At 44.1% G+C, this 13,809-nt stretch overlaps 1 protein-coding gene across 2 annotated transcripts; it reads right to left on the reverse strand.

Annotated features, from left to right (window-relative positions):
- Positions 1-13,485, reverse strand: LOC134337317 (protein CIMAP1D-like). Of its 2 annotated transcripts, XM_063032225.1 has the most exons (4): positions 13,357-13,472; positions 4,755-4,865; positions 1,168-1,281; positions 1-773 (listed from the first exon to the last, which is right to left on the reverse strand). In XM_063032225.1, exons 1-4 carry the CDS (start codon positions 13,406-13,408, stop codon positions 295-297), a joined length of 756 nt encoding a protein of 251 aa, XP_062888295.1. In that variant the 5' UTR covers positions 13,409-13,472; the 3' UTR covers positions 1-294. The 2 variants fall into 2 exon arrangements, with proteins under 2 accessions (XP_062888295.1, XP_062888296.1); XM_063032226.1 differs by lacking the exon at positions 4,755-4,865 and having other exon boundaries at positions 13,357-13,485.
- Positions 13,486-13,809: the final 324 nt, after the last annotated feature.

Raw genomic sequence — 13,809 nt, forward strand, 5'->3', positions numbered from 1 at the left:
CACCAACAATCATTCCATGATCAAAGTCACTTAGATCACATTTTTTCCCCATTCTGATATTTGGTCTGAACAACAATTGGCCACGTTTGCAACGCTTTTATGCATTGAGTTGCTGTCACATGATTGGCTGATTAGATATGCACTTGCACTAACAAGCAGGTGTGCTGGTGTCCCTAATAAAGTGACCACAGAGTGTAGATATCAGTTTTATTGGTTTACAGAACTTTAAAACAGCACTTATCTTAAGCTAGAATTAAGCCTTAAAGTTCCAGCTGTTAGTTACTGAGCTGGAAGTCAATCCAAAATGTCAACGATCAGAGGGGTCACAAATTCTGAATGCCGCATTCCCAGGGAAAAGGCAGGGATACCGGGCTTATTGACGGTCACTTTTTCTGGGTTGTGTGCTCCAGGTCCTGGTGTCTGCGGATAATACGTGGGCAGATCATGCCGGCCCAGCATCGAGTAAGCTGGTTGTTTGCGTAGGAAAACATTAGGGTCAGTACGATTGTACCGGCCAGGCCCTGGGGTTCTGGATAGATCCTCTCTTCTTGTTCTCCCAGTAACTGAGAAACTAGCACTGGAGGGCTTGGTAGGAACCTTTGGCCCCAATAGGGATGGAAGTGTGTAGCTATTAGGGGCTGGCACTGTGTCCAGCTTGCGATATCTAGTTCTGAATCCCATTGAGTAAGCTGGTGACCTGTGCTTGTTGAGATGCAGTGTTCTCTCTGGGTTGTATGCACCCGGTCCAGGTACTCCTGGCATCTGAGAAAGATCTAAGTAAAGCAAAAACTTCAAATTAACCAGGCACGTGACCATAGAAGTAAGAACTATATTTTAGATTTAAATATTTCTGAATCTTTTTTTTTACCTTTCACATTTTCACGCAATTTTTACCATGTAGTTTTTTTTACTTAGTGATACAACATGGAACAGGCCCTCCCAGCCCAATGAGCCACACAACCCACCTACTTAGACCAGAAGACCATGAGATACAGGTTCAAATTAGGCCATTTGGCCCATTGAGTCTGCACCACTATTTCATCATGGCAGATCTATTTCCCTCTTTGCCCCAGTCTCCTGTCTTCTCCCTGTAACCATTCATGCCCTGACTAATCAGGAATCTATCAGCCTCCGCTTTAAATATACCCACAGATCTACTTGACTCACCACAGGTTTTCACTCGACCCAACATGGAGTATGAGGGAGTTCCACTTCTGCCAAAGCGTGTGATCTTTGGGTCAACGTAATACCGAGGCCCTGGACTGCAGTCGTTGTGATACACTGGCAGAAGCAAACGAAGGGTCACTTTAAAGGTTATTCTGTCAGCTTGATCCCCCTCCTCCTATTTCCTTTTACGTTCCCTACTTCCAACGTCAAGGTTGAGTTTGCCGCTGAAAAAATTACGGGGGTCTCTCCCATCCCCATTCAGCACACAAATTGGAAGTGTTGCATATGCCCTGTCTCCAGCATTGTCTCCAGGTCCCGCTCATCCTTCCCTTCAGAATTGCTGCTCACTGGATATTTTTTTGTGTTTTGCTCTGTTCTCTGGAAACAGTAGAGACTGTTGTACATGAAAATCCCACGAAATCGGCAGTTTCTGAGATGCTCAAACCACCCTGTCTGGCACCAACAATCACTCCACAGTTAAAGTCACTTAGATCACATTCCTTCTGCATTCTGATGTTTGGGTCTGAACAACAACCGAACCTCTTGACCATGTCTACATGCTTAAGCACTGAGTTGTTGCCTCATGATTAGCTGATTAGATATTTGCATTACTGAGCAGGTGCACAGGTGTACCTAATAAAGTGGCCACTGAGTACAGATTGATCAATAGATAGATATTTTATTGATCCAAAAGGAAATTACAGTGTCACAGTAGCATTACAAGTGCACAGATATACAAATATTAGAAGAGAAGTAAGAAAGAAAAAGTAAGTTACCTCAAACAGTCTAACAGCAGGGGGTAAACAACAGGAATTCTGCAGATGCTGGAAATGTTAGCAACACACATAAAAGTTGCTGGTGAACGCAGCAGGCCAGGCAGCATCTCTAGGAAGAGGTACAGTCAACGTTTCAGGCTGAGACCCTTCGTCAGGACTAACTGAAGGAAGTCCTGACGAAGGGTCTCGACCTGAAACGTCGACTGCACCTCTTCCTAGAGATGCTGCCTGGCCTGCTGCGTTCACCAGCAACTTTTATGTGTGTTGTTAACACTTCCCAGGCTACAGATTGACTCAATACAGAGCCTAATGGCCAAGGGTAAGAATGACCTCATATAGCACCCTTTGGAGCAGGGCAGTTGTCTCAGTCTGTTACTAAAAGTGCTCCTCTGTTCAGCCAAGGTGACATGTAGAGGGTGAGAAACATTCTCCAGAATTGCCAGGATTTTCCGGAGGGTCCTTTGTTCTACCACAGCCTCCAATGTGTCCAGTTTGACTCCTAGCCTTTCTAATCAGTTTATCGAGCCTGTTGGCATCACCTGTGCTGATGACTTTGCCCCAGCACACCACCGCATAGAAGATTGTTCTGGTGACAACAGACTGGTAGAGCATGTGATGGGAGGCCTGCATGCAACAAAGGACCTCAGTCTCCTCAGGAAACATAGAAACATAGAAACATAGAAAATAGGTGCAGGAGTAGGCCATTCGGCCCTTCGAGCCTGCACCGCCATTTATTATGATCATGGCTGATCATCCAACTCAGAACCCAGCCTTCCCTCCATACCCCCTGACCCCTGTAGCCACAAGGGCCATATCTAACTTCCTTTTAAACATAGCTAATGAACTGGCCTCAACAGTTTGCTGTGGCAGAGAATTCCACAGATTCACCACTCTCTGTGTGAAGAAGTTTTTCCTAACCTCGGTCCTAAAAGGCTTCCCCTCTATCCTCAAACTGTGACCCCTCGTTCTAGACCTCCCCAACATCGGGAACAATCTTCCCGCATCTAGCCTGTCCAATCCCTTTAGGATCTTATACGTTTCAATCAGATCCCCCCTCAATCTTCTAAATTCCAACGAGTACAAGCCCAGTTCATCCAGTCTTTCTTCATATGAAAGACCTGCCATCCCAGGAATCAATCTGGTGAACCTTCTTTGTACTCCCTCTATGGCAAGGATGTCTTTCCTCAGATTAGGGGACCAAAACTGCACACAATACTCCAGGTGTGGTCTCACCAAGGCCTTGTACAACTGCAGTAGTACCTCCCTGCTCCTGTACTCGAATCCTCTCGCTATAAATGCCAGCATACCGTTCGCCTTTTTCACCGCCTGCTGTACCTGCATGCCCACTTTCAATGACTGGTGTATAATGACACCCAGGTCTCGTTGCACCTCCCCTTTTCCTAAGTAGAGGCAACTCTGGCCCTTCTTGTACACATTCTCTGTGTTGGTGCTCCACTCAAGCCTGTCATCCAGGTGCACCCCCAGGTACTTGTAGGTCCTCACCACACCCGCGTCCTTGCCATCAATCGTAACAGGGAGCAGTGCAGGCTTGGTCTTCCTTCTTTTACACGGAGAGTGTCGGGCACCTGGAATCTGCTGCCTGGGGTGTTGGTAGAGGCAGGTACATCGGGGACTTTTAGGAGATGTTTAGCTGGCACATGAGTGTGAGAGAAATAGAAGGGTCTGGACATTGTGTAGGTATAAGGGGATGGTTTATTTAGTTATTTATTGACATACAGCATGGAGTTGGCCCTTCTGGCCCTTTGAGCTGTCCCAGCCAGCAATTCCCCAATTTAACCCCAGCCTAATCATGGGACAATTTACAATGACCAATCAGCCTACCAACCGGTATATCGTTGGAATGTGGGAGGAAACCGGGTGGTCACACAGAGAATTTACAAACTCCTGGTATTTAGATTACTAATTTAATTGTTCAGCGCAATATTGTGGGCTGAAGGACAAAGAACACAGAACAGTAAAGCTGAGGAACAGGCCTTTCAGCCCACAAGGTTGTGATAGACTAATTAAGCTAATGATACCTAATTTATTTCCGTATTATGTAGTTATTAATATAGGGTGGCGTTTTAATGAAGAGACGGCACTGCATGCCGCGTGTCAACCTAACGGTACCGTAGTGGTTAGCACAGCGCTTTACAGTACCGGTGACCTGAGTTCAATTCCCACCACTGCCTGTAAGGAGTTTATACTTTCTCCCCATAACCACCTGATTTCCTCCGGGTGCTCCGGTTTCCTCCCACAGTCCAAAGACATACCGGTTGGTAGATTAGTTGATGATGTTAAATTGTCCTGTGAATAGGCTAAGATTAAATCAGGGGTTTGTTGAGTGGCATAGCTCGAAGGTCAGAGCGATATCTCAATAAGTAAAAAACATTAAATTAAACTATTGCACGCACCATCTTGGACACGTGTGCCATACGTTCACCACCCCTGGCCTGGATGAGAGGATTTCAAGATACAAGTGGAGTCCGTTAAGCATCTAACAATACAGCAAGAACTGCACTACTACTGTCTGTTGTCTGCTCAGCAATTTTAGGAAAATTTTCCAGTGATTCACTAGCTGCCAGACAACATCAACCAAATGAAGTCAAATCAAAACCATAGTTCAAAAACATTAAGTGGGAGATTATTGGTGATCGTGTTTCCATGTTAGTAAGTTTATCATGCAAGGGTAGAGTATTGCTACATCATGGAGTGGTAGGGTATTGCTACGTTCCTCTTCATAGAACATTATTGACTGTGCTTTTCTTAAAAGCTCCTTGCTTTGTCACACTTTTTACAAATGTCACTTACATAAACTGCTGTGTTTTCTCCCGAAAGTGTAAGCTGGATTTGTGTGCTTGGTAAGATCATGTCCCACGAACCCAATGGCAGGAGGTAATCCATATCTTCCTGGTCCAGGCCCTTATAAAATCAGAGATTAGGTTTGTCTTTATGATAATTGCAGAAAAGGCAACTCTTAAATGAAATAAGTACAGTGTATCATAGGGCCTTCTTAAAACCACTAAGTAGGATTCTTTGGCTGGGCAGTATGAACATCAAACTCTCAAACTTCCAGTAACTAATCCCTCTCTGTCCTTTTTCTCTTCCTTCCCCTCCATATCCAACGAGCCCCCATCACCCTATGTCTTTTCCTCCTCCAATGGCTTATTGCCCACACATTTCTCCCACTGGTTCCCCTCTCCATTTCCCTCCACTGCCCTCTCCTATCACTTCCACCTATCACCTCCCAGCTTCTGTCATCGTTCCCAGTCTGCCCCTCCCTTACCTAGATCCACCTATCACTTGCCAGCTCTGTAGTCATAGCTCTACAGCACCCAACCAGGCCCTTCGGCCCATCCAGTCCATCCTCAACCATTATTCTACCTAGTCCCATTGACCTGCACCTGGACCATGGCCCTCAAACTCCTCCCATCCGTGTAACTATCCAAACTTTCAGATGTTGAAATCAACCCCACATCCACCATTTCCGCTGGCAGTTCGCTCCACATTTCTCACCACCCTCTTGAGTGAAGAAGGTTTTGCTCATGTTCCTCTTAAATATTTCACTTTTCACCCCTTAACCCCTGACCTTTAGTTCTAGTCTCACTTAACATCAGTGGAAAAAGCCTGCTTGCATTTATTCTGTCTATATCCCTCATAATTTTGTATACAGTACCTCTATCAAATCACCCCCAATTCTCCTATGTTCCAGGGAATAAAAGAAGTGCAGTGTATCATAGGCCTTCTAGTCATCGTTGTCATTATGTGCCACGTTGAATGACAGAGGTGATCCTGGTCTCTGACCATGATTGCTCTTGGCAATTTTTTGTCTTCTTTTGGGGAGTGTCTTTACAAGACAGGTGACCCCTATCATTACCAATACTCTTCAGAGGTTGTCTCCCTGGCCAGTGTTTGCATGACCAGGACATGTGATATGCTCCAGCTACTCATATGATCATCCACCACCTGCTTCCGTGGCTTCATGTAGCCCTGATCAGGGGGTGGGGGGCTAAGCAAGTGCTATACCTTGGCTGAGGGTGACCTGCAGTCTAGCGGAGGGAAGGAGTGCCTTATGCCTCCTTTGGTAAAGACGTATCTCTGCCCTGCATTCCAGTAACCACCCCAAAAGCACTAAATAGGACCCCACACCCTGGTTGTATGAACATCAAATTCTTAGACCTCTGGTAACCTCTGTCCCTTTCACCCCTTTTTTCCCTTCCTCTCTCCTCCTGGCATCATTCCCACTCCCCCTCCCCCACCCCAATCCTTACCTGGACCCACCCGCCAGCTTTTACTCCATCCCCTCCATCTGCCTTTTTATATTGGCTATCTCCCCTCTTTATTTCCAGACCAGAGGAAAGGTCTTGGCCAGAAAAGTCAACCGTCCATCCATAGATGCTGGCTGAGCTGATGAGTGTCTTGTGCATTTCTCTGACTGGTCTGCCTTTGATCAACTGTGGTTGATGGAGGAAGGTGGGAATGAGGGCAAAGACAGAAGGCAAAAAAAAATTGCGAGAATTTTAATGGAGGTACAGAAGCCTTAGATCCCACACCATCAGGTTCAACAACAGTTATTACCTGACAACCTTCAGAGTCCCGAACTTCACTCACCACCCCTCTGAACTGATTATATGGCCTACAAAATCACTTTCAAGGACTCTTTAGAGCTCATCGTCCCAGTATTTTCTTTGCACAGTCTGTCTTCTTTTGCACATTGGCGGTTTGTCAGTCTTCATGCATCATGCTTCACAAATTCTATTGCATTTCTTTTTTTCCCTGTAAATGCCTGCATGAGAACGAATCTCAGGAAAGTACATGGTAATAGATACTTTGATAAATAATTTACTTTGAACTTCAAACTTCAAACTTTGAATGGAGATCATTGTCATGAAGTTACCTGTCAATGTATATCTGGATAGTAAATGTTCCTCTCAAACTTCTGCAGAAGGAATAGCTTCTTCTCCACTGCTATCAGACTTTAGAACCAATCACCTCTTTCACGTCCCCTCCTTGGTGGTGCTGCCAAATTCTCAGACTCTTAATTCTACCTCTCTCAGCTGTTCTGTTCTGTCACTTGAGTGTTTCTTCTTGAGCTACTTCACATTGGACCTCCATCTCTCACCATTCTGTTGCTTGTCCCTGTGTTTGTTGTAACCATCTATAACGATTGCGCCAAGATTCACATGAAGAAGAAATTCCATTGCAGTTCTGTGTGTAAGAGAATAAATCTGAATCTGGAGGAACTCAGCAGGTCAGGCAGCAATGAAAGGGAATAACCAGTCAACGTTTCGGGCCGAGACTCTTCATCGTGTACTTCAAATCAGGACTGGAACGTAAGGGGGAAGAAGCCAGAATAAGAGCAGGAAAGGAGAGGGAGGAGTACAAGTTGGCAGGTGATAGGTGAAACCAGGTGAGGGGGAAGGTAGGTGGATGGGTGAAGGGGGGACGAAGGGCACCTTTGCACATTGGTTCTATGTCCGTCTTGTGGGGCTTCTCATTGATTCTATTCTGTTTCTTTGCACTTACTGTGAATACCCACAAGAAAATGAATCTCAGGGTTACTAATGGTGACGTATATGTACTTTGATTATAAATTTACTTTGAACTTTGAAGTGAGAGCTGGAAAGGCATAGGATAGTGTACCACGTGGAGGTATGTCAAGTGGCTGGATGGCAGGGTGGAGATACATCTCTACCAAAGGAGGTGTAAGGTGCTCCTTCCCTCCGCTAGCCTGCAGGACACCTCCTATAGCACCTGTTAGTGCCTCCCCCCCCCCCAACCGGGATCAGGGTCATGTGAGGCCATGGATGGTCGTATGAGCAGCCGGTACATGTCACAAGTCTTCGTTCTGCGACCACTGACGCCAGGTAGACAATCTCTGAAGAGTATTGATAATGGCTGGGGTCTCCGGTTTTGTAAAGACATTGCCCAGAAGAAGTCACTTCTGTTGAAAAATTTGCCAAGAACAAATCATGGTCATGGAGAGACCATGATCACCTACAGCATATGACATCATAATGATGATGGTGAGGAGTCTACCAAGAAAAGGAGGAAGGAAGGTGATGGACAGGTGAGTTGAAGAAAAGGGGCAAAAGGTGTAACCAGAATGCCCCTTGCCCTTCTCTCTTTCCATTCCTCATTCTATCCCTCCCACATAACCCTCTTTCATCCATGTGCGGATCTAAGACTCTCTTAAATGTCTTTAGTATATTTGTCTCTACCTCCACCCCTTGCAGCACATCCATGCACCTACTCTCTGTGTAAAAATCTACCCCTGATATCCCCCCACATTAAAAATATGCTCCCTCATATCAGCCATAAGATCATAACACAGGAGCAGAGCTCGGCCATTCGGCCCATTGAGTTTACTTCGTCATTCCATCATGGCTGATTTATTATCCCTCTCAACCCCATTCTCCCACCTTCTCCCCATAACCTTTGACACCCTGACTGATCAAGCACCCTTCGACCTTGCTTTAAATATTCCCAATGACTTGGCTTCCACAGCCGTCCGTGACAAAGTGGCTACTTGCTGAGGATCAGTTTGTTTCAAGTTTAAAGTTACGTTTTGCAACTTCAAAACATGAAACTAATTCAAAGGAAGACACAGGAGTCCGAAATGCAGATCTAACCGAGTTTACTGTAAGAAAGGTGTGCATGTATCACGTGGTAGCGTGATGACGTACACAATTAACATATATATATATATATATATATATATATGACCCGTAATTAATTATTTAAACAAAGAAGAAAGCTTAATCAACCTATATATATCCCTAACATGTTTCTATACCTAACAAATTTATACAATGACACATCCTTTTAAATGTTTCTATTTCAATAATATCTGTGTAATCTTGTATATACTGTACACATATATATATACACACTCAGAAGATTAATTGTGTGTCAGTGTATAAACTTATTAGATACAGATGCTTTAACTATTAGCCTTAACTAGTTTCAGCACCTGACCCTGGGAATGAACCAGGCCCTGCCTTGTCCACATGAGGTAATTTTCAAATAAATATGTAATCTTCAATGTTTCACCAGTGGAGGTCTTTCATAAATGTGACAGAACAAGAATTTTATTCCTAAGAGACAAGAAGTTGTAAGTGGAAATGAGAAAACTATTAATAATTAATGGTAAGTTGCATTTATCATCTGCAGATCAACAGGTCTAACCTTGATGCAGCAGTTTCACTACTTACCAGGGCAACAGTTATAGAGAATACCTTGCTAACTTTGTGTGGTTGTGCATTAACTCAGTTTTGAGACAGATCTAAGTTTGTCTCAGGGTGCCATGGTATCGCAGCAGTTCGCATGACACCTCAGCTTGGGGCATCAGAGCCTGGAGTTCAATTCCGTTGTTCTCTGTAAAGACTGCATGTTTCCACCTGGTGCTCCGGTTTCCTCAAGCAGTCCAAAGATGACCCAGCTCAAAGGTGAATTGGTCATTGTAAATTGTCCTTTGATTAGGATAGGGTTAAATAGGTGGGTTGTTGGTCAGTGCGGCTTGTTACAAGTCCAATTAACCTACAAACTGTACGTCTTTGGACTGTGGGAGGAAACCCACGCGGTCACAGGGAGAACGTACAAGCTCCTTACAGATGGTGCTGGAATTGAACTCTGAACTCTGATGCCCCGAGCTGTAATAGCATTGCGCTAACCGCTACATTAACTCTGCCACGGATGGTCCCAACCCCGGCTGTGAAAGGCGCAGAGTTGAGCATCGAGCTGGCAGTCCCATCCCGTAAAAACCCAGAGCTACAGAAACACCAACAGAATCTCCAAAGACGTCATCCCTGGGAGAGGAAGGATCTTCACTTAGGAGACGTATAGATGGACTATATCTGGACTTGAAAGACTAGCCGGGACAGAGATGTTTGGCAAGCTGCTGTCGGTGGCCTATGACCCATAGAGGTGACAGGCTGAAGAAGAATTGACACAGTACTGTGCTGCCCTGACCTCCTGACTTCCTCCAGCATTTTGCACCTGTCTTTATAACCATATAACAATTACAGCACGGAAACAGGCCATCTCGGCCCTTCTAGTCCGTGCCGAACTCTTACTCTCACCTAGTCCCACCGACCTGCACTCAGTCCATAACCCTCCATTCCTTTCCTGTCCATATATCTATCCAATTTAACTTTAAATGACAACATCGAACCTGCCTCAACCACTTCTGCTGGAAGCTCGTTCCACACAGCCGCAACTCTCTGAGTAAAGAAGTTCCCCCTCATGTTACCCCTAAACTTTTGCCCTTTAACTCTAACTCATGTCCTCTTGTTTGAATCTCCCCCACTCTCAATGGAAAAAGGCCTATCCATGTCAACTCTATCTATCCCCCTCATAATTTCAAATACCTCTATCAAGTCCCCCCTCAACCTTCTACGCTCCAAAGAATAAAGACCTAACTTGTTCAACCTTTCTCTGTAAATTAGGTGATGAAACCCAGGCAACATTTTAGCAAATCTCCTCTGTACTCTCTCAATTTTATTGACACCTTTCCTATAATTTGGTGACAGAACTGTACACAATACTCCAGATTTGGCCTTACCAATGCCTTATACAATTTCAACATTACATCCCAACTCCTATGTTAGGTCAGCTCCACTTTAATTCGTTTATGCTTAACCTAAATCTATGCTCTCTGCTATTTCCCTGCCGTTTCACATGGACAGACACAAGAACGTTGTTCATTAAACATTTAGTATTAAGTATAAAAGGTAATTTTATTCTGCCATTATCTCTCCCATTGAACCCTTTCATATAATACCAAGCACATTTACAAATTAATTGATTAATTTATATTTAGATTTGTTCAGCGCACCTTCCTAGTTACTGTTTTAATGGTGTTACTAAACTTCATAGCGCATGGAAGATTACAGCACAGAACGGAATATTGTGCCCACTTTTTACCCTACTGTAAGATCAAGCTAACCCTTCCCTTCTACAGAACACTCAATTTTTTTATTATCCATGTGCCTATCTAGTATTTTCTTAAATGCCCCTAATGTATCTGCCTCTACCACCACTTCTAACACAGCGTTCCACTCACCCACCATTCTCTGTGTAAATAACTCTTGTCATACCCCCAATATTTTCCTCCAACCTCTTTAAAATTATGATCCCTTGTATTAGCCATTTTCACCCCACTACTTATTTGATCTACGTATGCTTCTTGTCATCTTGTACTCCTCTATCAGGTCACCCCTCATTCTCATTCACTCCAAAGAGAAAAGCCCTAGACCTGCCCTATGGACCAGGCAGCATCCTGGTAAATCTCCTCTGCACCCTCTAAGTATCATAAGTAAAATGTTACCAGTGTTATCATCGATTAACTGGATTCTGGAAACTTACACTCGTTCCTCAATCACACTTGATGTATTTGTGCACATGGGGAACAGCATGGCCCCTGTCACCCACACTGTTCTGAAGTCAGAACAGAAAAATGTCATTCTTATACACAGTGGACTCGCAGTTACAGTTATTGACCAACTGATAACCATGTCTTTATTTATTCGCAAGGTCATTCGGCATTGCAATACAGGTGTTAAAAGTCAATAGAAACTACGAGCTAACAACAGATGATACTTTGAGATTTCATGATGATACTTTGTCCTGTCCTTGGAGTGCACTCCTTGAAGCCTTCCATTATATCCTTTGCTCATTTCCAGCCCCCCTGGTGTGCAAAGGGAGGCTATGTTCTTGCCCAGGCTGTCTGCACTCTATCTGCAATTTCTCCTAGCCTGGGCATTTTGTAAGCCCTTGCCTCGCCGCAACATCTTCACACATCAGGGTGCCCTTCGTTGATCACAGCTCTGCATTCAATAATATTATCCCCTCAAAACTACTCAGCACTCAGTGTTGGCTGTAGTCAGCTGCTTCCATGGCATCGGCAAGTCGATGGCGCCTGGAGGTTTATGGCAGGGAATTTCTCCCTTTTGCCGCCTGCTATCAGGGACTCGGGAGTCAATCGACTTGGGGACTTTGAGATTTTATTTACTGTGCCCATGGTTTGTTCTTCATCAAATTATGGTACTGCTTTGCACTGGTGTAACTATATGTTATAATTATGAAGTTCTGTCAGTGTTAGTCTTTGGTTTGTCCTGTTTTCTGTGATATCACTCTGGAGAAACATTGTATCATTTCTTAATGCATGTGTGCATTTCTAAATGACAATAAAATAGGACTGAGTCTATAGTCAACCATAGTCTAATCTAACAATCTCCAAGATCAAAACCTTTATACCTCCTTGTGCAACCGGATCCTCGATTTCCTCCCTTGCAGACCCCAGTCAGTTTGGATTGGCAACAACATCTCCTCCACAATCTCCAACAGAACGAGTGTACCACAAGTCCCCTGCTGTACTCACTTTACACTTATGACTGAGAGGCCAAGCACAGCTCCAATGCCATATCTAAGATTGCTGACGACACCACTGCTGTCGGCTAAATCAAAAGTGGTTTTCAAATCAGCATATAGGAGAGATATTGAAAATCTGGCTGAATGGTGTCACAACAACCTCGATGTCAGCAAAACCAAAGAGATTATTTTTTTTTACTACAGGAAGAGGAAACCGGAGGTCCAGGAGCCAGTCGTTACTGGAGAATTAGAGGTGGGGAGGGTCAGCAACTTTAAATTCCTTGGTGCTATCATTTCAGAGGATCTGTTCCGGGTCCTGAAAACAAGTGCCATTACAAAGAAAGCTTTGCAACGCCTCTACCTTCTTAGAAGTTTGCGAAGATTCAGTGTGTTATTTAAAAATTTGACAAACTTCTATAAATGTATGGTGGAGAGTATATTGACCGGTTGCATCATGGCCTGGTATGGAAACACCAATGCCCTTGTTTGGAAAACACTACAAAAAGTAGTAGATATGGCCCAGTCCATCACAGACAAAACTCTCTCAACCATTGAGCATATCTATACAGAGCACTGTCACAGGAAAGCAGCGTCCATTATCAAAGACCCCCAACATCCAGGCCATGTTCTTTTCTTGCTGCTGCTGTGGGGAGCCTCACATCTCAAACCACCAGGTTCAGGAACAGTTATTACATCTCAACCATGAGGCTCTTGAACCAGAGGGAATATCTTCGTTCAACTTCACCCAGGCCAACGCCAATCCCACATCTATGGACTCTCTTTCAAGGATTCCTCAGCTCGTGCTCTTGATATTTATCACTTATATATTTTTTCTTTTTGCATTTGCACAAATGTGCCTTTTGCACACTGCTTGTTTGTCTGTCTTTTATTGTGTGCGTTTCTTCATTGATTCTATTGTGTTTCTTTGTATTTATTGTGAATGCCCACAAGAAAATGAATCTCAGTTGTATATGGTGACATATATGTACTTTGATGATAAATTTACTTTGAACTTTCTGAACTAGAATGTAAGGTCACTTACCTCTCTCCCGGGCTGCAATTGTGGGATACGTTTTCTCAGTGTTAGCTTCCATCCCCTTGGGGAGTCAACTATGTCTCTGGAAAGTCGGAGTCAAGCAGTCCAAATGAACGCTGAAATGCTATCCTGCCTGTGGGAGCAATGAGACGAGTGCTGCTGTCTTTAACAACTACCACGTTGCCAGGGAACCAGTTGCACTTAGCTCATCCAGGCATAAAGTTACAATATACTCCTCATCCTGCAGGATTCCACTGACTTTTTTTATTCAATGCAGTGAGCGAAGTCGACAGATGCACAATTTGGTGTGTGCTTCGGTTACCGGACAATTAACTCAGATCAATTCCCACCATGCCAGTTAGACCTCTGTTTAAGAAAACTGGGAATAATGGGTATTAATAAAAATTATGCTGTTATGTTAGGCTATAAGACATAGGAGCTGAATGGTCTAAATTTACT

This window comes from Mobula hypostoma, chromosome 24 (genome assembly GCF_963921235.1).
Source record: "Mobula hypostoma chromosome 24, sMobHyp1.1, whole genome shotgun sequence".
In the NCBI taxonomy this organism is placed as follows: domain Eukaryota; kingdom Metazoa; phylum Chordata; class Chondrichthyes; order Myliobatiformes; family Myliobatidae; genus Mobula; species Mobula hypostoma.